Source organism: Alosa sapidissima, chromosome 7, assembly GCF_018492685.1.
Source record: "Alosa sapidissima isolate fAloSap1 chromosome 7, fAloSap1.pri, whole genome shotgun sequence".
Classification (NCBI taxonomy): domain Eukaryota; kingdom Metazoa; phylum Chordata; class Actinopteri; order Clupeiformes; family Clupeidae; genus Alosa; species Alosa sapidissima.
The window spans coordinates 26,386,329-26,409,080 of NC_055963.1; the positions used below are offsets into that span (position 1 = coordinate 26,386,329).

General features: G+C 42.3%; 2 protein-coding genes across 7 annotated transcripts; both read right to left on the minus strand.

Annotated features, from left to right (window-relative positions):
• Positions 1–1,169: 1,169 nt before the first annotated feature.
• Positions 1,170–14,178, minus strand: LOC121713426 (protein phosphatase 1 regulatory subunit 12B-like). 6 transcript variants are annotated; one of them, XM_042098003.1, is made up of 8 exons: positions 13,716–14,177; positions 8,841–8,857; positions 7,132–7,264; positions 6,801–6,905; positions 6,195–6,245; positions 5,989–6,039; positions 5,084–5,164; positions 2,024–2,162 (listed from the first exon to the last, which is right to left on the minus strand). In XM_042098003.1, the coding sequence occupies exons 1-7, from the start codon at positions 13,815–13,817 to the stop codon at positions 5,126–5,128; spliced, it is 498 nt and encodes a 165-aa protein (XP_041953937.1). In that variant the 5' UTR covers positions 13,818–14,177; the 3' UTR covers positions 2,024–2,162; positions 5,084–5,125. The 6 variants fall into 6 exon arrangements, with proteins under 6 accessions (XP_041953936.1, XP_041953937.1, XP_041953939.1 ...); XM_042098005.1 differs by having other exon boundaries at positions 5,084–5,161; positions 13,716–14,176; XM_042098006.1 differs by lacking the exon at positions 2,024–2,162 and adding an exon at positions 3,942–4,079 and having other exon boundaries at positions 5,084–5,161.
• Positions 13,989–22,672, minus strand: LOC121713379. The gene is made up of 8 exons (XM_042097940.1): positions 22,593–22,672; positions 20,637–20,727; positions 20,358–20,540; positions 19,761–19,878; positions 18,690–18,805; positions 15,305–15,583; positions 15,113–15,132; positions 13,989–14,073 (listed from the first exon to the last, which is right to left on the minus strand). The coding sequence occupies exons 1-8, from the start codon at positions 22,610–22,612 to the stop codon at positions 13,989–13,991; spliced, it is 912 nt and encodes a 303-aa protein (XP_041953874.1). The 5' UTR covers positions 22,613–22,672.
• Between the last annotated feature and the right edge of the window lie 80 nt (positions 22,673–22,752).

The window sequence follows — 22,752 nt, forward strand, 5'->3', positions numbered from 1 at the left end:
TTTTGGTTTTTCTGTGATCATTGACTGATTTCATACAGTATTATAACATACAACCTATATACATATATATTGGTAGTATATAACCATTGATTACTTGGAAAACTTGTATTTTTTGTAACAGAGGTGGGGTATATATTTCCTGACAGAACTCAGTTTGTGTGTATGTGGGAGTTTTGCATGGTCTTTGCGCTTGCGGAGGCGGATGTTTTGTTGTCTATACAGTGATGTGATGTTGTGAAGGGTGGTTTTCCTCAAGAGAAGAAAAAAGTACATCCTTGATCTTCGAAGTGGTATGAATCTCTGTATGGCAGTTTGACAGATGACAAAGACAGTGTAGAAAACAAACCACCAGATGCGGATGAAGCCGGAATGAATGAGTGGGGATGTGGAGTGCTTTCTCTCAGCAGGGTACAATAGAGAGAAGAGTAAAGAAAATCACCCCAAAGTTCCCCTACTTTAACTAAAGTCTTACCTACTGTGCAATGGATGAAAAGAGTCCATTGCAATAACTGTACAATTCATTAAAAAACTAGTCATTCATCCATTTTCAGCTTTTGCATGGCAACATGGTCAGCAATCAACATTATAACATATTACTAAAGATTACTAAACACATTGTGAGAAGAGTTTACTGTTTATGGCTCCTCTAAATTTAGTTACAAAATCCTTCTCAACATCTGTCTTGAGGAAGATTTCAAATGTAGCCTTAACTGTAATAGTTCAAACAGCCTAATTACAGTCATACTTATGAAGCTGTGAGTGTAATTTGTTATTTTTAAAAATAAAAAAAAAATATTGTAAATTCACACACAGTAACCATTGAAGTATATTGCCTGAGCTTATCTGAAGGGTCTAGTCATTGCAGGCAGGGGGCAGCAATGTTCTCCAAGACGTGGATAAATTTAAACACTTCAGAAAAAAAAGATTAGCAATGTTTTCTGTTTCTTTTCCACCAATTCTGAATGATTTTACCTGATGGTAATGATATAACACCTTAATTCCAGGTTGCACTTGAAATCTTCGAAATCACACCCAAAATATTATAGGCTAATGTTCCTTTTGTCATTGTCACTTTGTTTGTATTTCAGTGGCACTCATAAGAAATGAAGAATGAAGTCATCACTTAAATAGCTTAAAGCCTTTAGGCTGAACAGACACCACAGTTTACATTGTGATTCTTTCTTCTTTTTTTATTCAACCATGACCACTGAATTATCTTTAACATTTAAGTACCATGCAAACTAAAATAGAATATTATACTTTTGTGATCATATAATGCAGTACATTCTGTGCTTTTACATTCATCTAAAGTTGAACTGTCATATAAAACACCTTTGAAAGATAAATATTTCAGTGAAAATATATTACATATAGTACACATAGAGCCAAACTCTAACTAAACACCATAAATAATCATAAACAATTTCATCAAAAGTGGCAAGTGAAATCCCCACCCACCCCAACCCATATATGTTTCAATAATTTGATTTCAATACATCTTTGTGTGTGTATTGTAAACATGAAAAGCTTATTGACTAACATAAATATGCACAGACAAGTGATAGGCCTTTTTTCATGATCAATGGTGACAATTATCCTTTATGACATGTACTATGTAACACACACACACACAAACACACACACACACACACACACACAAATAGCCATACTGGATGTGCAATACACAAACTCACACACAAACAGACATACTACCATTTCAGGCCTGAGATGCTGTTAGACCTGTGATTGGTATGATCCAAATGCCAACAAAATCTCCATGATGTAGGTAAACCTTTTAAGGTGATAAAAAAGACACATGGCATTTCACCATATGCTTGTGTGGATGGTTAGATTATCCAGGATGTACCTGTGTGTCTGCTGCACTGAAGTACAATGTGTGATTGCTGGGTGATTCCATTTGCTGCCATTTTCTTTTTCCATCTTCTAGCCTCTGAGCAGCTATCAACCAGTGAAACATTTCCAATAAATGAGCGGTCCGAGGTCAATAAAAAAATGGGTGATACAGATACAGGAAAGAGTTAAAGTTGGTCTCTGCGCAGTCAGTGTTTGTCCTCTCATTTGGAAAGCTTGCTGATGACACGGATCAAGGCTCCATTCTCATCCTTCAGTCGCTGATTGTCTGATTTCAGTTCATTCAAAACCTGTAGAGAATAAAAAAAGACATGGATGAATCTAGATTGAGAGAAGTCAAGCTTTGGAGATCTGTCAAAACGCTTTTCACAAACAGTATCTGTGACCTAAACTGCACAACATGCAGAGTTACTCAAAGAAAAACTCAGTGAAATTTCAGTGAGGTAAATGGAAAAGTTGTGGGTGAAGGAAGCCATGATGATTTTTATTTTATTTCATTTTAAACCAATAATCACAAATTATACCCACAACTCCCCATTGACTATTAGATCCATAAACTCAATGTGACATTTACAGTTTTGTGTAAATGAACACTTGTGACTCAATACTGAGCGAGTGCCAGGATTCACATCACCACAACAAAGCTTCAAATCAATTAGCCCGTTTGAACTGATTACAGAAAAACAGTCAACATGCTCATGCCATGCGTTGGAAACCATTAAAACTCAACTCTTCTAAATTTCGACCACGAAGACTCTAGCAAGAACACACACACACACACACACACACGCACAGACACACACACACACACACACACACACTGCAAAAGAAGGAAAAATTTACGGGCCTGGTATGCCGAGAAAATAATTTGGCTTATAAATTGTGTCAGTGAAAAATTCCTTTCTCTTTGTAGACGCCGCTCCCCATAATCTCACAGACACTTTCTCCACACATCTCCCATGTCATTTAAACGACACAATAGCTTTTGTGTGTTGGCTTTGACAGAGAGAGAGAGCAGCGTATTGGCACATATTAAAGGGCCAGGGCTTTCAGGCACAAGGCTTTTTTTCTCTAGAGGAGGAGGAGGAGGTGGGGGAGGCAAACTTTGACATTTAAGTCCCCTTTGGATGTGTCTGACAAAGACTTTCTCATTGCATTTGAATCGTATTTTAGAGAGAACTCAACATCCCACAGAAGCATCTGATCATCTTGCCATCAACCATAAAATACAATTTTTTTCACTATGTTTATCCATAAACATAAAACACAGTGGAGTATATAAATATCTGGCCATTAATAATGGCAATTATAAAAATATGGCAATTCTAAAAATATTAATCATTAATCTTCACATAATTGTAATCATTACTATCGTTATTTACTGTATGTGATTATTTGACTAATCGAATTGTTCATTGCAGGAGTTGCCCCTTCCACACTCACTCTCTCTCTCACGCACGCACGCACGGACGCACGCACGCACACACGCGCGCGCACACACACACGCACACACACACGCGCACACACACACACACACACACACACACACACAAACAGGTTTATTTGAAAAGTCTTCCATCTAAGCCCTGACCCAGTTATTAATATCTCCCAGTGTGATGGCCACATGAGGAATTTGAGGGGGTGCCCTTCATCAGCTCTGACACAGAAATGGTGAGACACAGAAACTAAAGAGAGAAAGAGAGAGAGATAAGAAAGAGATGGGAACACAGCAACAAAGAGAGGGAGAAAAGAAGAGTGTGAGAAAGGAGGAGAAAAGGGGAATGACGGAGGGCAAGGTGGAGGTAGAGGTGGAGGTGGACATGGCCCAAAGCGAGTGTGAGACAGACAGAGCGGGACCTGCCTGTGAGGCCTGCGGAGGAGGTGGCCGAGTAGAGAAACAGCAGTGGGCAGAGGTGCCGCAGGAGGGTCAGGAGCGCTAGCTGAGGAAGACAGTAGAGGACAGCTGCAGCGGCTCAGGGAGAGTGCCAGTGGAGAGGAGCGGAGAGGAGAGAGGAAGGAAGGAGGGAAGGAGGGAGGAAAGAAGGGGGAGAGGAAACGAGCCCTAGAGGAGCCTAAAGGTCCTCAGTCTCAGGCGGAGCGGCCATCTCAGAGAGGCGGGCGAGGACGCGCAGCATGGCCCTGTTCTCAGCCAGGAGCCGCTCGTTACTCCGCCGCATGGCGTGAACCTGAGCCACGGCAGGAAGCTCCTAGACACACACACACACACACACACACACACACAATAAAAGAGAAAAAGACAAGAGAGAGAAAGAGAAAGAGAGAGAGGGAGAGGCATGGAAGGAGGGGGGCATCAGACAGGGAAAATAAAAGGAAAAAGGCAGACAGAGACAGTGGGAGAGATAGAGAGAGCAACGGAGAAAAGCAGAAAGTGTTGGATTTGAAAGATTCAGAAGTTGAAAATGCAAACAAAAAAACAAACAAACCAAGGGTAGTTTACTTCTGAACTGAGGCAACCAACTTTTGAAGTGAAAGTTTTCCACAAGGACCTCTGCAAGTCTGTATATGATTCTTGGGGGGGCTAACGAAAAGAAAATCCCTGCAGTTCTGTGGTGTGGTCAGTATGTGGTCTGAACATATGGTCCTGCGGTCTGTGTTTAGTGTGTATCAGTTTCCAAAGTCCACTTTGAGGAAAGGCTTGTGGTAAACCTCAATGTAACTCCGTAGCAGCATGTTAGGAGTGACTGTGGCTGACAACGTCAATTGTGTGATTCCAAGACACAAACTGATGTTCAAAATGACAAAGAAAAGTTCATGATCAAGAGTGACTGTAGAATTTAGGGTACAGCTGGAGAGCTGAATTAAATTCCCTGGGATGACACACAAGATACCCCTGAACACATTTAAGTAATATGTGCTGTTTAGCAAAGTTCTTCACTGATGTCACTACTTTCTTTGACATCACTGATCATCACAATATCTCTCAGCTCGTGAAGGAAACAGAGTGAATACAAAAGAGTGAAAACAGAGTGAAACAAACAACAATATAACATCTTATTTTCAGTGACTTTCAGTGACAAAACAGTGACCGAGAAGCTCCCCTGCACACCAAACAACAACAAAAACAACAACAACCTAGATACTGTGTGTGCAGCAACCCCTTGGGGCGAGTGAGTCAGTGACAAGCAGGTGTCATCTGTGTAAGCAGGTGTCTGCAGTTCTACTGGTCACACTCCTAGCCTCAACCACTCACCATGGTCCACCCCCTCTCTCAATGATCCAATAAAAGATGAGTTCAAGGCTGGTAACCACAGCGAAATGGCCGAGCTGGCTGCTGGGGCAATGATAACAGTAGAGAAGGGGTCAAACAGTCACTGCGCCAGGCCCTGATATTAGGCAGGATGCGGGCTCTTTCATTGGATGGGTAACACTGAGTTACTGACCTAACACTGTGTCGGTCATGGTTCCCACAGTGTAGGTTTACTGTTCTGTTCTGTTTATACATGAGGAGGAAAATTCTTTCAACATCTCCCTATAATACTGTCTATCTGTCTCTGTCTGTCTCTGTGTCTGTCTCTTGTCTCTCTCTCTCTCTCTCTCTCTGTCTCTCTGTGTGTGTGTGTGTGTGTGTGTAGATGTAGATGCAGACCTTTTAGATGCCAATGCAGGGGGAACACAGTAGAAGCTTCAGTTGATCATATTAGGCCATATTCACCTATCCAGGCCAAATTTAGTCTGTCGTGATCTAGCCATCTAACCCCTCAAAAAAAAACATCCAGCTATGTGCAATTACAACTGGAATGTCGAACAAAAGCTCGAGTGCCTGCTCCCTGTGATAGGAACACTCTGCAATATCCAGAGAAGCCTGGAACTAGGTCAGAGTGTGCTTCTGCAGCTCTGCAGTCTCTCTCTACCCCCCCCCCTCTCTCTCTCTCTCTGTCTCCCTTTCACTCGCTCTCTATCTCTTCTCTCTCCCTCTTTCTTTCTCTTTCTATCTGAGTTTGGCAGAAGGGCAGATCAGTCTAGCTGGCAGGTAATGAAGCCTGCACTCCTCTCTGGACTCTGAGCAGACCTGCGCCACCCTTAACGCTGCAACTATTGCCATCTCTGAGCTCAATTTAAAGGGGATTATTTCCCTCGGATTCCTGTGGATCTCACCTTCAGCTCCTCCTCCATGTCTGACACCTTTTTCTCCAGAGCTTGTTTTTCCTGGCGAAAGAGATTTCAAAGGTTCTTTCATAAGCTACATCAGGAAAAAAACAATCCAGTACTACACTACACACACTACACAATAATTAAAATAATTATGTTCAGTATTCATTTTAGAAAATAATTATCCAGCAACAAATCCTATTTACACTTACTCTTTTTTCAGATTCATACACACCAGACCTCTCTGATATCCGGTCTTGTTTCTAAAACACAAAGTTGAAATAAACGGCACACTGAGTTATAGTTATAGCTATAGTCCTTAGCTGTTGTGAAGCTGGGCAGTGCTCAGAACGAAGCACATATAATATCCACATGTGCCCAAAACCTAGCCATGTCCACAGCTCAAAACAGGCAGCACAGAGATATGTTCCTCTGGAGGCTTCTCAGCTGTACCACAAGAGGAGCTAAGAGGAGCTTAAGGTCAGGGATTTGGCTTCCAGAAAGTCCAGCTTGAGAACACATGAGCTGGCACATAGGGATGAGGAAGTTCATTTTCTTTAAGTCTTTAGCGGGAGCTTGATTAGGAGACAGTCTACACAATATAAAGTAAGACATTTGTGGAAAATTACAGAAAATATACTTTACGTGCTACCTCCCTCATTTCCCTCAACCATTATGCGGACATAGCAAACTATAACTCTCAAACGTTAGTGTGACTGGGCATTGAAGAGGGGTACACAAACAAGCTCATAAAGACCTTATTCAAAACTCAGAACTGCTCGAACATCGAGGAAATGACCTGGTGACCTGGAGCATACCTGTGTGACTTTCTGCAGCTGATTCCGAATTTTAACCAGCTCTTGTTTACTGTCTGAAAGCCTGGATTTCAGCTTGTCATTCTCTGACAGGGCATCCTCATATAGCTGGGGAAAACAGAGAGAAAAATGTGACCTTAGTTTGTGTTTTTTTTAATGATGTTAATGTTAATGTACTGCACTCTGGGAAACTATGAATTAATTCCACAACCTTGCCAATGGCAATCATTAGAAGTTATGTTTTGTGGCAGAAAAAAAAAAGTTCAACCAAAATTTGGAATCTCATTAAAATAATTAGACCAACAAATAGACAAAACACAAACACATTGTGAACCTTTTTGTAGTCTCTGTTTCCAGAGTCATCCTCGGCCTTGTTTAGAGATGCGAGGCGGTTTTCCCGCCGTGTGTAGGAGGTTGTCCGGCCAAGTAGCCTGTCAGTGGCTCCCTCCCCACCACTGGAATCTGACCTGACCACAAAAACTCCCAGTCAGTGTGGTAGACATCACATACATCACACTTGTGTAGCAGCCCACTGCTATATTGCCTAGAGTGGATTGTTGGATATGCATTCTGGTATGTGACAGTGAGACAGTGACATATTTTCCTTGTGAATGACTAAAATATTGCAGCACTGGCGGGTTTGGTGGAGTGCTTACAGTCGAGTGAGTGTTCCCATGATCCAGAGTATGACCAGAACAATGTGTGTTTTTACCCTATTTGTGTGATTAAGTTGTTTCAGTGTGTTCCCTGGTGATGTAACTTCTAGCCTGGGATATTTCTGTTAGTTATAAATCTCGTCAGTGTGACTACCCCCTGTACTGATCCTTTTGTTCAAAATGGATTAAACAATAGCTCTGTATTCATGCATAATGTCAGAGTGAGTGGACAGGCACCCTGCCTATGAACTTTGAATAGGGAAAGTAGACAGGCCATTCCTTAGACTACCAAGTTCTTCAGCAGCAGAGTCATAATGGATTTCAGCCATTGCTGACTGGATGAAATCTCTTAGCACGTCTCAGTAGGTAATATGTCATAGCTTCACATCTCTGTTGTGTGACAAAACAGTGACAAAACGTCCTCGCTATGGGCAGCATTATGATGGGCTAAAGTGACTCTAACCTAAGTGGTGCTTAAAACTTCATAAGCCTGTGTGTGTTCAGTTCAGTTCAGTTCAGATATCTTTATTAGTCCCCGAGGGGCACACACACACACACACACACACACACACACACACTTCGCCTACCAGTGACGGAACAGAGCAGCAGAGTCCAAGAAGCAGTATTGTTGTAGATATGTGCATTCTTTTAACAGTCTTATATGATGTTCATTTAACAATCTAATAGCAGAGGGAATGAATGAGTTGGCATAGCGGTTAGTTTTACGTATTGGCACATGGTACCGCCGACCTGACTGCATGATAACCAATTCATTACTGAGTACATGATTTGGTTGGCAAGATATTCTTTCTGCTTTCTGAACCACCCGTGTTTTCCAGAGAGAACAGAGATCTTCTAACTGGGTACCAGTGATTTTTGAGCATACATGTACTTTGACAATGTAGCTCAAGCTCTTTTTGTCCTTCACAGACAGTCCATTAAACCAACATATAAAAGAAAATGTCAATAGACTCTCAATGAAGGCTTGATAAAATGTACATAGAATTTGTTTACAGACACCAAAAGAGTTAAGCTTCCTCAGTAAGTATATTCTTTGGTTTGCTCTCTTAATAATGCTGTCAGTGTTCTCACTGAATTTCAGTTGCGGGTCAAACACTGTGCCTAAGTACTTATATACATGTATATATATATATATATATATATATATATATGTTTGGACTATTTGAACATCTTCATTGTGCATTACACTCGGTTTTGGTTCCTCACTGTGCTTCCTAAAGTCTATGATTAATTCTTTAGTTTTAGACACATTTAGGTCAAGGAAGCTGTGTGTGTGCGTCGTGGCAGTGTAGCACAGGCAATGTTCATGCTGAATTTTCATACGTCATTTATTATGCATGAAAGAACCATTCAAGCAGTTACTTACCTTGAAGCCCTTTCATGCTGTAAAGACAAGAGAAAGAGAGAGACAGTAATGACTTATCAGACTCCTTGTGCCTTGTTTTCAAGATGAAGGGTTTAATTTCCTTAGTGTTAGCCTACATTAAACACATTGCAAGACCATTTTTCCGCAGCTATGTCTTTGCAAACCGTAGGCAAATGTGTGCTTTCCAAAATTTCATTATGCATGCATGGATGATTCTACACAGAATTTCAAAAGATGACCCATCCACACATCTCAAGATTTTTATCATCATGCACTGTGAATATGGACCAAAACTGTGGGAGAAAAATGTGAGGGAAATTCTATACAGTGTCTTTCATCCAACAAAAAGAATCCATCATCATAAATTTTGGATTATAAACTACACAATTGAAAAAAATAACTCATTTTGTGCCAAGTGCCAGAAGTGGTCTATCTACAGTATGTGACTTAATGTCTATGAATTTTCCCTGTGATCCCTGACATGTGCAATGTGCCCTCCGAAGTGGACGGTAAGCATAGAGGCCTTCAAAGAGTGTCATAGACAGTGTCCCTGTGCTCTTTGTGTCAGGAAATGACTATGACTTCATGTAATGACATAATGTCAAAGAGCTTCAATTGTCTCTGCACGTGTTACTCCAGCCCACCTCCGGACAGCAACAGTCCCCCAGCAACTGCACAATGCATCATTTTTATACACTTTCCATTGGATGCAATTCTCGTATCCCCAAGCATTTATCAAGGCATTCACCTTTATTTATTTACCATATCATCACTAGCTTGCTATGCGTAACTACAGGAACTCTTCATTCCAATGGCAGAGGCGCTGGCTAGCTCTTAATTCCACCATGCCATCAGAGGAATCTTTTTAAAAATGGTTACTCCTCTCCTCAACACTAATCCTCTCCTTCTCGTTCCAGGCCCTCCCACCCTGTCCTTTCTCTGGTTCTCCTGGGGGATGCAAAATATCCCGGCCTCCTCCTTTATCCACTAGTGTCCATCCCTGTGGGACAAGCCACTCCAACTCAAGAGACCACAGAAGGCATTACAGTAATGGGAAAGGCAAGGGATGTGTGCAGCGTCTGACCGATAAAGACAGAGGACACACATAGAGAGGAGAGGAAGGAGGGAGAGGAGAGGAAGGAGGGAGAGGAGAGGAGAGGAAGGAGTGAGAGAAGAGGACAGGGTGAGCTGGAAGGTCACTGTTTTTTTCTGGTGCTTTCCTGCTGGATGTTGTGTTGTGTCGTGCATTCCTGGAGATTAGGGATCATTCCCTGGCCCAGCCTGAGAGAGTGTGCGCTAACACACTCTCCCATCAGGATCTCAAGCCTGATTCCCCCAGCACAGTGATCTTATCCTGTTTGTGAACACTTTCCACTGGAAGGAAGCCTGATGATGTGTTTGAGAAGGAAACTATAGATAATGCACAAACTTTGTGTGATGTAAAACACACACACACACACACACAATAAACCACACTCACAGTAAGTGAGTGAGTGAGTGAGAGAGAAAGAGAGCAAAAATTCAATTGCAAGGTGTTAATTCAGACTATGTGTGATTTTAAACTATATAGACAAACTAGTCGATATCAAAACTGCTAAAATCAGATCAACTAATATCTTTTCCAACACCAAATATGGGTTTCCCTGGTTGATAAACAACACAACATATTTACGAAACAGCGATGCTTGGTTGTCATACACATGAACTAATTGTTTGCTTATTTGGTGGCCCCCGGGCCCTGACATGGTTTAGTGCGAAAGAAAACAACGTCGGCAGGAATGCGGGGCTGCCGCGCCTAACAAGCCGTTCCTCTGTAAATGTTTATGCTCCACTGCCAGAGCTGCCTGTCCTTATGTGGTCATGGAACAGGCTCCGGCCCCCCCTCCAGTCCAGTCCCAGACCTGGGATTGTAAACATGATAAATGAGAGTGGACTCCACGCTGAGCACAAGGGGAACCCTGAGCAAGAAGAAGAAGGGGAAGAAGAGGAAGAGGAAGAAGAGGAAAAGGAGGAAGAAGAAGAAGAAGAAGAAGAAGAAGAAGAAGAAGGAGAAGAAGAAGAAGAAGAAGAAGAAGAAGAAGAAGAAGAAGAAGAAGAAAGACCACCACCAGATCGTCTTCCCCTTTGCTTTCCCTTTCCAGAGGAAATTATATTCCAGACTGATATGGTTGATGGGGTTTTGATAAACAGAGAAGATAATGTTTATTAGGGGGTGCTATGATTTTTTCCTCTTTTGGTCACACAAAGGATTTGTCCTCAGTAGACCTCTCTCCCTGTCGGTCGGTCTGTCTGTGGTTCTCCTGATTAGGTATGAGATTTGGCCCCAAATGAATAGTTTCTCGATTCAGGCGAAATCAAAGGGAGAGGCTGGAAGTTTGGCTGCCCATGCAGGGCCTGGGATTAGCAGGGCATGGCCGAGGTTCCAGGGCATCTGTGAGAACCATTAAACACAGCGGCTCACAACCAAAGGCACCTGCTGGCACAGTGGTGTTTACACACGCACACACACACACACACACACACACACATGAATGTAAGAGAAGAAACAGAATGCATGCTTCAGGCGCCGTAAGCCTTGTAAGGCAGAGCAGATGCCTGTGCATGGACATTCCATTCCTGGGGTAAAAATAACACTGCATCAAATTGATGGAGATGGCCCCTGAACGGTGCTGTGAGTGAAGCGCGTGCTGTGGATAAACACGGCGTGTTGTTTTATGGTGTGTCTAAACCTCTCCCCCACATAGGCCAAGTGGGCTCGCACGGTTCTCTATCCCCTTTCTCACTCCACACAGTTTGTGTGTGTTAAGTACTGTAAATATCCCCATAGACTACCCATCCGTCTCATGGGAGCCAGGTCCCCTTTTGCGCCCACCGGATTACTACTCCATGCCGAAGCATAACCATAAAAGCCCTTCTTTGCTTTTTCCTCCCTCTTTGTCACACTGACTCCCCTGCTAGATCCTCACTCACTCCCTCACTCACTCATTTGCTCCCTCGCTCACTCCCACTCTTCTTTCTCAGTTCAAAGAGCATTTAGCATTCATTTTAATCTTGGACAGCCGCTCTCTGTTTGGTGCGAAACTCTCTCTCTCTCTATGTGGGCCTCTGTTAGATTAGCTCAGGCGAAGACTGCCGGTCTGTGTGAGACAGATCTGAGACAGATTTGTTGGTGTGTTTACAGTGAAGCGCATGAGGGCTCTGTGCAGCTGGGCACTCTCTCTCCACGCACACACACACACACACACACACATACATACAGTATACACACACACACACACACACACACACCAGACAGACCAAGCCTTCTGTCATAAACAAAAAAGCAAATGAGCTAAAAATAAACACTTGCATTCTCTCTCCCCATTACTTCCCCCCCGCCCCCGCCCCTCTCCCTCTCCCTTAACTGTTTTTGTTTTTTACTTTCCCAAGGAAAAGTTGCCAATAAGTGCTTGTTGGCGTCATGGAAACTTTATGCCTGACTGCAAGTATGGATATATTCTGGGTAAAAGGAACATGACACATTATTAGGGAGGGAAAAGCCAAACGCAAGAAATTTTATTTCTTTGGCTTATTGTATACATTGCTCTTGACTTCATATCCCCTCCGAGGGGAGTAAGGATAGCATCTGGAGACCTTTAACACCTGTTTCCACAATGCGGCACTGTAACATTGGCATAAACACATTGCCTAATTTCTGCTAGGCTTTTGAAGTGGTCCTCGCTTAATTTTCTCCATGCCCCGTGCAAACATAGCAGCTGAAGCATGAAGGAGCAGAAATGCGGTAAACAGATTAGTTTGGGGGTCTTGTTTGGCTAAATGTCTGTGTGATGAAGTGCACTGGACGCAGAGATTCACAGCAGGTAGTCCCTCTTGCTCTCTCCCTTCTGGACTCTAAATCGCTTACAGTTTTGGCACTGGACACTGCCACGGAGTTTGTGATTTTGGACATGTTCAAAGAGAACAGATATCCATATGAAAAGAACATTCACCAAGGTGTTAAGCAAATGGCAAAGTTAAGAGCTGGCAGCTGTTAGTACCATAAGGACAATGAAAAAGTAGCAATTTTGAGAAATATAGACCACTATTGGTAGGAAAAGCTCACAATTACTGTTGTTTATTTACTAAAATAGACAAACATGAGAAACAAACATAAATGAGGAACACAGACACCCATGGGTGATGGAAGCACAGCAAAAAAAGAAAAAGAGATAAAAAGCAGATGACAGATCAAGTCCTGGCAAGCACACAAAGAGAGTGATCAACATCAATTTCCTGTACTGGTCATTTGGGAGAACTTGAAAAGACACAGCTACAACAGTGGGGTCAGTTTGTTTAAACTTATATGGCTGCAAATTGATAAGTAGTCATTAACGTGTGTCTTCAAGATAAGCCATTATGGCATTAAAAGAAAACGCAAATGTTTTCTTACACTAACCATCTGTTTAAAAGTGATCACTGGGTAAACAGCGGTTTAATGATGTAAACATTTTCTTTAAGACAAGTGATTAAAGGCGTAATGAGAGGTGCAATGGTGTCAGTGGTCATATCCATGAAGAATTAATAGACTTAGAAGACATCTTCTTAACCTGGAACTTTTCAACTTTACTAAAGTTCATGGTCTTTTAGTCTTAGAGTAAGCCACGTCATAGTCATCACTGAACTGTTGCTAAATATGCTTGCCACTTTCGACAGTTCAACAGTTTTTTTCTCAGATTTTCAGTACTGTATAACTGCATCACCACCAGTCTCCAGTTACGCTCCAGACACTACCTAAATAATAATAAAATCCCTAAAAGACAAGAACCTTCATATTCTTCTAAATCAACAATACACAAATATGGCAATGTAGTGTAAAATCAGATAGCTCATGCTTACTCTGTAGCTTTGTGTGGTTGCAGTGGGGGAGGAGGGGGGCGAGTCCGACAGCGACTTTCTTGTGCGCGAGAGGTCCTTGTTGCGATGATAAAGAGATGACATCTCTCCAGCGTAGGCAGAAGAGGCAAAACTGTGGTACAATCCACCTTTTGGTCCAGCAATGTGCGACAGCTTCTCAAGTCCCAGAGGCGATCAGATAGACACTCTGCACACTCCCATAGCTGCCGCGCGCGACACATAAAGCATGCTCAACAGGTGTCTGATCGGCCAAGTTTAGAGGAGTTGCCGGCACTCACGACTGGCTGCTCCTGACACAGCGGCAGTCAAGACTGATCCAGCAATCTGTGGCTCCTTCCCTCTTCTCAAAAAGCACCAGTGACGGAGGAGTGATCATTAGAGAAAAAAATGAAAACAATCAAAACTGCTGTGCTGCGCGCTCTCTCTCTCTCTCTCTCTCTCTCTCTCTCTCTCTCTCTCTCTCTCTCTCTCTCTCTCTCTCTCTCTCTCTCTCTCTCTCATGGCCTCCCCTTTTTCTTCCACTCTCTCTCTCTCTCTGGTCCACCCACCCCCTTCTCCGGAGTCCTCTGGCGCACACACACACACACACACACACACACACAGATACATAAATAAACACACAGACACACATGCACGCACGCAGGCATGGATGCACGAGCGCGCGCACACACACACACACACACACATGCCAGGTATACAGAAATACACACTAATCATGTAAAAAATCCTAAGTTAATTGTGCTACAAGTGATTTAAACCTGATCCTTTCGCATTTGTAAACATTGACATGATTATCAATGAAAAACACCATTGTTCATTCTCGCTTTCAATCTTAGACACAGACTCTCTCTCTCTCTCTCTTTCTCTTTCTCTCTCCTGTTTGGAGAAGTATAGAGCTCTGTCCAACTTTGGCCAAATTCTCTCACCCTCCCCTCTCTCTTTCCTTGTCCTTTACTCTCTACATCCCTTCCCCTCCTCTTTTCTCTCCCTCTTTCCTTCCCCTCTCTCACTCTCTCTCTCTCCCTCTGGCTATCTGCCAAAGGGCTTTAGTTGTGGGCAGGCCATGAGTTAGGCTGAGAGAAAATCATTTGGAGGAGGAGGAGGGAAGGCAGAAGTCTGGAGTTACCAGAAAGCTGACAGTATTATGACAATTAGCCCTTTCATGTTTGCATATTTAAAATTGCTGATTCATTTAAGCTCAGTGTATTCTCTATATATAATGCCGAAAAATTAACCCGAATAATGCTCTATGCATATGCCTCTTAAAAGACGTATTCCTCTTTAAAGAATTTTGACTACATCTTACAAGCTTCTGCACTGATATGCAAATGCGCTGGCCATTCTCACTGTAGGCATGGACTGGGAAACAGCAAACAAACATCTGCTTCTGATGTTCCTCCTAAATCACAGAAGAGCACAAATTATGCTGAAATTAAGCTGTTCTACAGAGTAAGCTGGAGACACTGAAGCATCGTCAGAGAGAGGAAGAGAGAGAGAGAGAGAGAGACCAAATGCTTTCCTCTAAAAGTGAACTCAGTCGACCCCGGTTGAGGAGATAGGCCTTGAGAGACTTGTTTGAAGCCGTGCAGCTCGGCTGGCTTGCCAGAGCTCTTTGGAGCCGTACGGAGGGCGTGGGCCGAGTGGACTGTTGTTCCTTTATGATTTTCCACATGGAACATTCGCATCACGGGGAGAGTGTGGCCAAGGTCGGCTCCGGTCTCCACTCCACTCCACTCCACTCCGCTCGCTCTCACTTGGGCCATAGAAGAACAGAACCTTATCTCCATCCCTGCAGCTGCACTCGGGTTGGGCAAGGCCGCAGCTCCTGCAGCAAGTTGCACACCGGTGGACTGGCGGAGGGTTTTCATCCACACCAAGTTTTTCTCAAGGTCCGCTGTGTGCATATTTCAAGGTGTTTCCTTTCTCCTGCTCTTTTATATAATTTCAAACTAGATCATTCTCCTTTCTCCTCGACTGCTTTCCTTTGGGCCTTCATATTTATTTCACAGCACAAAAGAACAAGAAAAAGACAGAGGGAACGGGCAGCAGAGGCACAGGAAGACATTTTGACATCTTAATCGCATCCTGTGGGAAAGGGAAATGTTCATCTTCTGAGAGAATAGTCTTTCTAATCTCCTTTAAGAAGCTAGCCTGACGAGCCAGACCCACATTAAAATGTAGGGTCTGGGCACTCACCGTTCGCAGTGCTCAGTCCGAGGGGCGGGATAATCGGTTGTCTTTCAAATATCCTCTGCACGCAATAGGACAGCGCTATGAGTCCCATGCGTTCCAAGCGGAGCTAGTTGCCTAGTTCAAACTTTTGCCAACTTAATAAAAGCTTAACTAGTGTCACACTGTTCGCCAACAGCAACATTATCTTATTTGTTTTCAAGTAGCAGGGAATTCAAGCCAAACCGTTGCAACTCTGCCATCAATCATTATGTTAAGCCCGCCTAACGACTCTATACACGATTTGATTGGCCTGATAGAAGTTTAATTTTTCGAGCTCACAAGCCAACGGAGAGTTGCTAGACTAGCCCTGGAAGCAAATGTAATTTGCTGCCGCTAGGGTACGTCTAGATTTCTAAGCTATTAAGAAGCAGCACCACTGCACTCAAACTCACAACATTTCAGACATACATACTAACATATTTTGTCCCTTCTCTCGCCTGGTAGTCCATAATGGCTTCAATCAGCCCACTTGTGCACACTGTCTATGGCTTATGTACAGATAGCCAACAACCATAGCTGCAATATACATTTGTGTCTAGTTCTTGAACAGCAGAGGGCATACCTTACTATCATCATAAGCAGCCAGCAAAGGACAATTCATCATGTTTCCACAGAGGTGATTATCTCGGACAAATATAGGCTGCTGCATCACTACAGAGCCTGCTCATATTACCCACCGGGCTCTGTGGAGTACCAGACTGAAAACAGCTGAAGATAAAAAAAAAAAAAAAAAAAACATTCACTGAAAACTGAAAATGCCTCTGCAAAAATCCCCTTTCCCCTGCCTCTCATTCCTGCTAAAACTACACACGTGCTGAAACCAATCACACGGAAGTACATGGTCTTCCTGCTTTCATGCTAATGGTCTTCCTGCCACTGTTTGGATTCTTGATACCCTAAAAATATCCCACCTCTCCTTCTCTCCCCCGCCCTCCCCATCCACCACCATGTGTATTTCAAGGTGGGCTCACTGGGTCACGCAGGGTGCAGGAAGGAATTATGATCTAATCATTCTCATATTGCCAGGCCGTGCTTTCTGGTTGAGCTGAAAGGGACCTTTTGCCTTTGGCTTCGTTTCTAGTAGCGACTGCCTGACGCAGCTCCAAGCACATATTTAGTTCCCAGCCAATGGATGCCAGTATATTTAATATCTATAAGTCAAGGATTGAGCAGCATGTCGTATCAGCAATTACAAAGGTCAGAAGGAAAAGCAAGACATGCTGTACTGGCCATTTTTTTTCATTGGGTGATTGCTGTAGACAAGTTCAAGGCATGGCTGTAAAGGTACAAGGCCAATGCTGAGATGAGAGGAGCCAGTTAGTTTCTCCCTACATGGTATGGAATGCTAAGATACCTCTGCCATGTGATCTATGCGGGAGAAAAGGAAGAGAGTTTTGCCAAAGAGAGTAAAAGCTACTGGTACCACTATCTGCCTGGAAGATTCTGGAGAAAAAAAAAAACAACAACTCAGAACAACTCAGATGTGATGAAATTCTATCCGTGACACAGTCATCACCAGCTGTTCCCTGTCATAAAATAAAGCACGCTGTGAAGTACACAACAACATCAAGTTTTCATGCTCATTATCCCTGCCATTTGTGTCTGACAACATGAAAATATAATGACTAAAATCCTCAGTCACTACACTTGTCTGTCTAATGCTTGCATCAGCCAGAAGTTACAACTAAAAATACGAACCTGAACATCCATCCGTCACACAAGTACCTGAAGCAAGTCAAACACTGACTGATACTAACATAGGGAATACTCCAAGGCCAATCTATTTTTTGAATGACACATGAGCATATCTAAATGTCTCTATAAGATGACAGTGCAGTGCTCACTATTGTACATTTGAAAATGAGTTCTAAGGTCCCATGATAAAGCAAACTGAACTCCTTAGCTGCTTATTGCAAGCCTCCATATGAGTTCACAGATGACTCATCTCATCTGGGTTTTACTCTAAAAACATCTATTTCCTTGCCTTGAGTCATTTAGATGGTTCTAGCCATATTAACAGTGACTTGCTCAAGATCACACAGTCGGGTCATTATATCCTCCACTTCACGGTTCGGGTGTCTGTGGCCTATTTATGTGCAGGGGCACACTTGATGGAAGAAGAAAGCATTTAGGGCAGCAAGAGAGATATGCTCCTTTTGCATAATACAGATGTCTACAGATGTTTTAATGAACTTGTGTGAACTTGTTAGCCATGACTCAGTCTTCCAGGAGGCTCGTTATTCCATCCTGACTTGCTCTAGTCTGTCAAGCTTGTGATTTCTAGTGTGCAGGTGACAGTACACCACTTATTATAGAACACCAAAAATAATTTCACCATACGACTCTGTCTGTGTGATGCACAATGTCACGATTAATAAATTAAGTATGGTCAGATCTAGAAATGCTGGGCATCCTGGAGGTCTTGCTGTTGTTGTGACATTCACAATCATACTTTTGTTTTTTACTTAGGTCCTCTTCAGATGTGATGTATTTAAATACAACAATAGCATACACATTTATACTCAGACATTACATGTGCGTAGAGTTTGAGTCTATAATACAACAGCCAATATGTTTTCCAGCCCAGTTTGTCCAAACCCAGAGATTTTATAGAGTATTTTAACTCCATCTAGTGGCCAATATGAAAAATGGTCATACCATGGAATACTTCAACAAAACAATGTTTCAACATATTTGATGTCATGGTATTGACAGCACAAGTACCTTTGCAATCTGGTAACAGGCCTGAGCTGTTGTGAAGTTGTCTGTCTTCTCCTGAGCAGCATTGAGAAGGTCAAGGGTACCCATAGGGTTTTCATTCTCATCTCTCCAATCAATACCTAAGAACAGCAGCATTATGCAACATAAAAACAAAATTAACAATAGACAATATATTTAAGATTTGAACTAGATGCAATGCATTAACATTGATTGACATTTAGGGTAATGTCAAATTCCATAGCAGCAAACATCTGTTAAACTGCCTAAGGAGTGCTGATTTCTTCTGAGCTGAGACAGTGGAGCACATTGACTTAGACAGAACAAGTAACCTCCCTGATCACAGAGCAGGTGACCTGCTGCAGAATGTGATGGTATGGAATGTTAAGAAAAACATTTTGGGTTTATAGTATATCTAATGGACTATAAGGCCCTGCCTGTAGGTCTGTGTGAGGCCCCTCTGGTTCTGTGAGCCGCTCTACTCTACTTCTCCTCTGGGACACTAGCATGCCTGTGGGTTGAGGTAAGAGTGGAATGCTGTGTGGAAGAGTAGGAATAACCTGTACTCATGTCTGACAGAGTGCCACCACTATGGCTGAGCATGTGCTCTGAGTGCTGTACCAGTGAGTCGGGCTGTTGTAAATTGCTGTCAGGGAACAGGTTTGAAGGTCAGGTAAGTGACTGCTCTTACCTGCTATTACATCATGCTAATTAGTTTGCAAGAGGCGAAGGGTGATGTAGAAGGTGCCTCATGTGTGTTGTTCACTGATTCAAGCAATGTAACTATGTAACAATTTTCCATGTTTTACATTTATAAACAAGCTTAAAGCAACTACTTTTTGGTATAATCTTCAAATGTATTTTAATGGTAGGCCTATATGGTAGTTCTGTACAGATCATCGTGCTGAAATGTAGGCGTACAGTATGAATAGCCTTATTAGCACATCACCACCACCAACCATTTCATCAAAAGATGCTAGTTAGCATGTTATCAACCTTATTAACAATGCCAAGGAGCCTGTTTCTAAGGTTTTTGCAAGCCTTTTCAGATACTTGCATGGTTTGTTTTAGACCAACCTGATAATGCTGCTGTAAAGTACTTATTGCCTGAAGCAGTGTTGTCTGTGTCTGATGCATGATGGGAAGCTGTAGAATACTCAGTCTCCAAACACACACGAGCCCTCCGATTTCCCAGCTTGAAAACAAAATGGGTTTTCGTCACTGACTCAAAAGCACATGAAATATTTCAGTAACATACAGCAATTAGAGTAATTTCAAGATATGTCCTCAGGAGAAATAAACGGCAATTGACACATTTTATTTAGTGTGTCCTCTCTAATGCAGTTAAAAACGTTTTCTATTTGCAAACAAACCCTGATATATCAAAAACCCTTAACCCACAGAACCTGATCTCTGGATAGCACATTTACCTATTCAAAACAACTCAAACACATGTTAAACAAAATAAAACTGCAATTTTGACGGGATTGTGGTGGAATCCCACTCTGCTAAGAAGTCATTCTGATAATGCATTATTTGTGTTTTTAAAGATGTACTGGTGGACATAGGCTACAGCTGAAAACAGGATCAACCTACAGGGTGGAACTCAACATAAAACAACATGATGGACACAATGCCAGTGGGTGATATAGTGATGCCTGGCACCCCACTTACCTCATCTAAGTCTGTGCTCCACTGGGAGCTGCTGGCATCACACTCGGTCAGCTGCGGTAAGATGGGCAGAGGGAGTCGGTCATCTCCCGTCTGCAGGTGCACTCCACCGAGGTACCTGCTGCTCACATCACTCTGAGTGTCCAGGGTCTTCTTGGCCTCTTTTAACTCTGCTAGTGTAACTCCCTAGGTTAGTGGCAAAACAACTCGTCAGATGACATCTCTTATGTAGAGTATGTCGACGTTAAAACTTCAAATAGATCACTTTGCATTATAATGTACCTGGGTTGATCTTCGAGTCTGCCTTGCATGGCGAGACTTTGCCTTTCTTTGAGATTCAGCCTCATCATCCCTGACTGGAGCCAGATATGACCTGGCAATCAGCAGACAGTTAGGGTCATTTGACACTGTTGAGCAAAATCTGAAGTTGTCTAAATTCTATCTTTGCAATGTAAATTGTTCTCATAGGGTTTTTTATTTATATTTATATATATATATATATATATATATATATTTATATATATATATATATATATATATATATATATATATATATATATATATACATATACATATATAGTGTTTACAGCATATGATTACTGCAATAGCTTATGCATTCTTGTTTGTTTTCCTCAATTTACCCAGCATCATTTTTATTCAGGAATGATTGATGCAACTAGTTTACATATTTTCCAGTTCCAGTTCAGTTACAATCACCTCTTCACAGCAGGCACATCTCACAAAAGGTATGACAATACTGTACATGACCATATTCAACCTGAGCCTAAGACAAAGCTTGAACGTCAAACTATTCATAGAACTGGGAAAGGATATTCTTAGTATGCATGTAACAAATTCAGTAGGATGAAGCTTCAGGGTTCAAATCTGGCCATTGCCGCCTCATATCACCGTATACACCACACTGTCACCTTCTGAAGACTATATATCAGCAGCTGACTTCCTGGTGCCCTCTGACACACTGACACTGACACTTGGCCTACTAATGGAAGATATGATGAGAATGAAGAATGTAGACCAGCGTGTGGTGTCATGAGACACATTAGCATGTTGCGCTGCTAACAGTGATTCTAGATAGCACAATGAAAACACCATAGACAAAGGTCTTTGTTTTTAAGGGAAGGAGTTGCAATTATCTGACCATTACAGACTGATTTGATTAACTTTCCTGTTACAATATTATTGACAACCGACTTGTGCAAAAATGTATGATTGTGTTGTCATACATTCTCATCCCATTATGGGGAGATTAGAAAATTAGAAAATGCAAAGTCAGGGAAAAGAATATCAGTGTACAGCAGACCAGAGTTGAACACTTGCTTTTGTTCTAACCACTTTACATGTCCTGCTCACACATACACTCACACAAATAGCTCAGTCAGATCTTGTTACAGCTGCAGCATGGAGAAAGTAGTATGTGTTTGGGTGTGTGTGTACGTGTGTGTGTGGTTAAACAACAGACACCAGTTCAAGAGAAGACTATTGTAGAACATTAGTTAAATAGAATTCAAAATCCATTAGCAGTGAGCATGTAAGCATTTTTTCAGACAAATCAAGGACATTTTTGTCTAACACTGAGTCTTGTATGGCCTTTTCTGTCTTCCCAGCTTGGAGGCACAGCGTTCACAACTCAGAGTAAGACAAAAAAATCAATTTTTCCCCACAGGTCACATTTCCTATGTGCAAGCTGTTAGTGCACATAATTGATGACCACTCAATGACATCCTAACGGTTGGAACCCCAAGACCCACAGTAACCGGAAGAGCTGAGAAAGCATTTTGTCTAATGGCCGTCCTACTCTATTGAGAAAGTTTCTCCTCCCTGACCCGTCTCGTGCTGCAAATCGATCCATCCCACGGTAGCAAACACCCGAGCACTCGAGTCCTGGTAATCCTAAACCCACATGATCTTTCCTGCAACTTTGCTTTGGCAATGACAACTAAAACCAAATCATTGATATTTTAGGAAGACTTGACATAATATTTTCATGACAATTTTAGCAGTATAAAAATAATCCATATCAGTCCATCTAACAGACATCAGTCATGGTAGCATGGCACAACACAAAACACTCTGAGATGGCATAGTACACTATGCATAGGATGACAGTATTTAAGAAGTACCAACTAGTCACACAAAGTCCTATAAACAGCAGTACACCATTTGCCAAACAAACACATAAAAATGCATAAAAACACAGTATTTCATATAGTATGTTACCTCGGTAAGCAAGCTTGCATGGTCCACGTATGAGTTTACAAGAGGCTGCCTAGCACTATCACTGAAGGAGTGAGCTCTCGTGTGAGACTGCAGCGCTGACCAGAATGGGCAAAACAGCCTGACTAAGCATGAGCCACTGATTTAAAGAGAGGAGAGATTG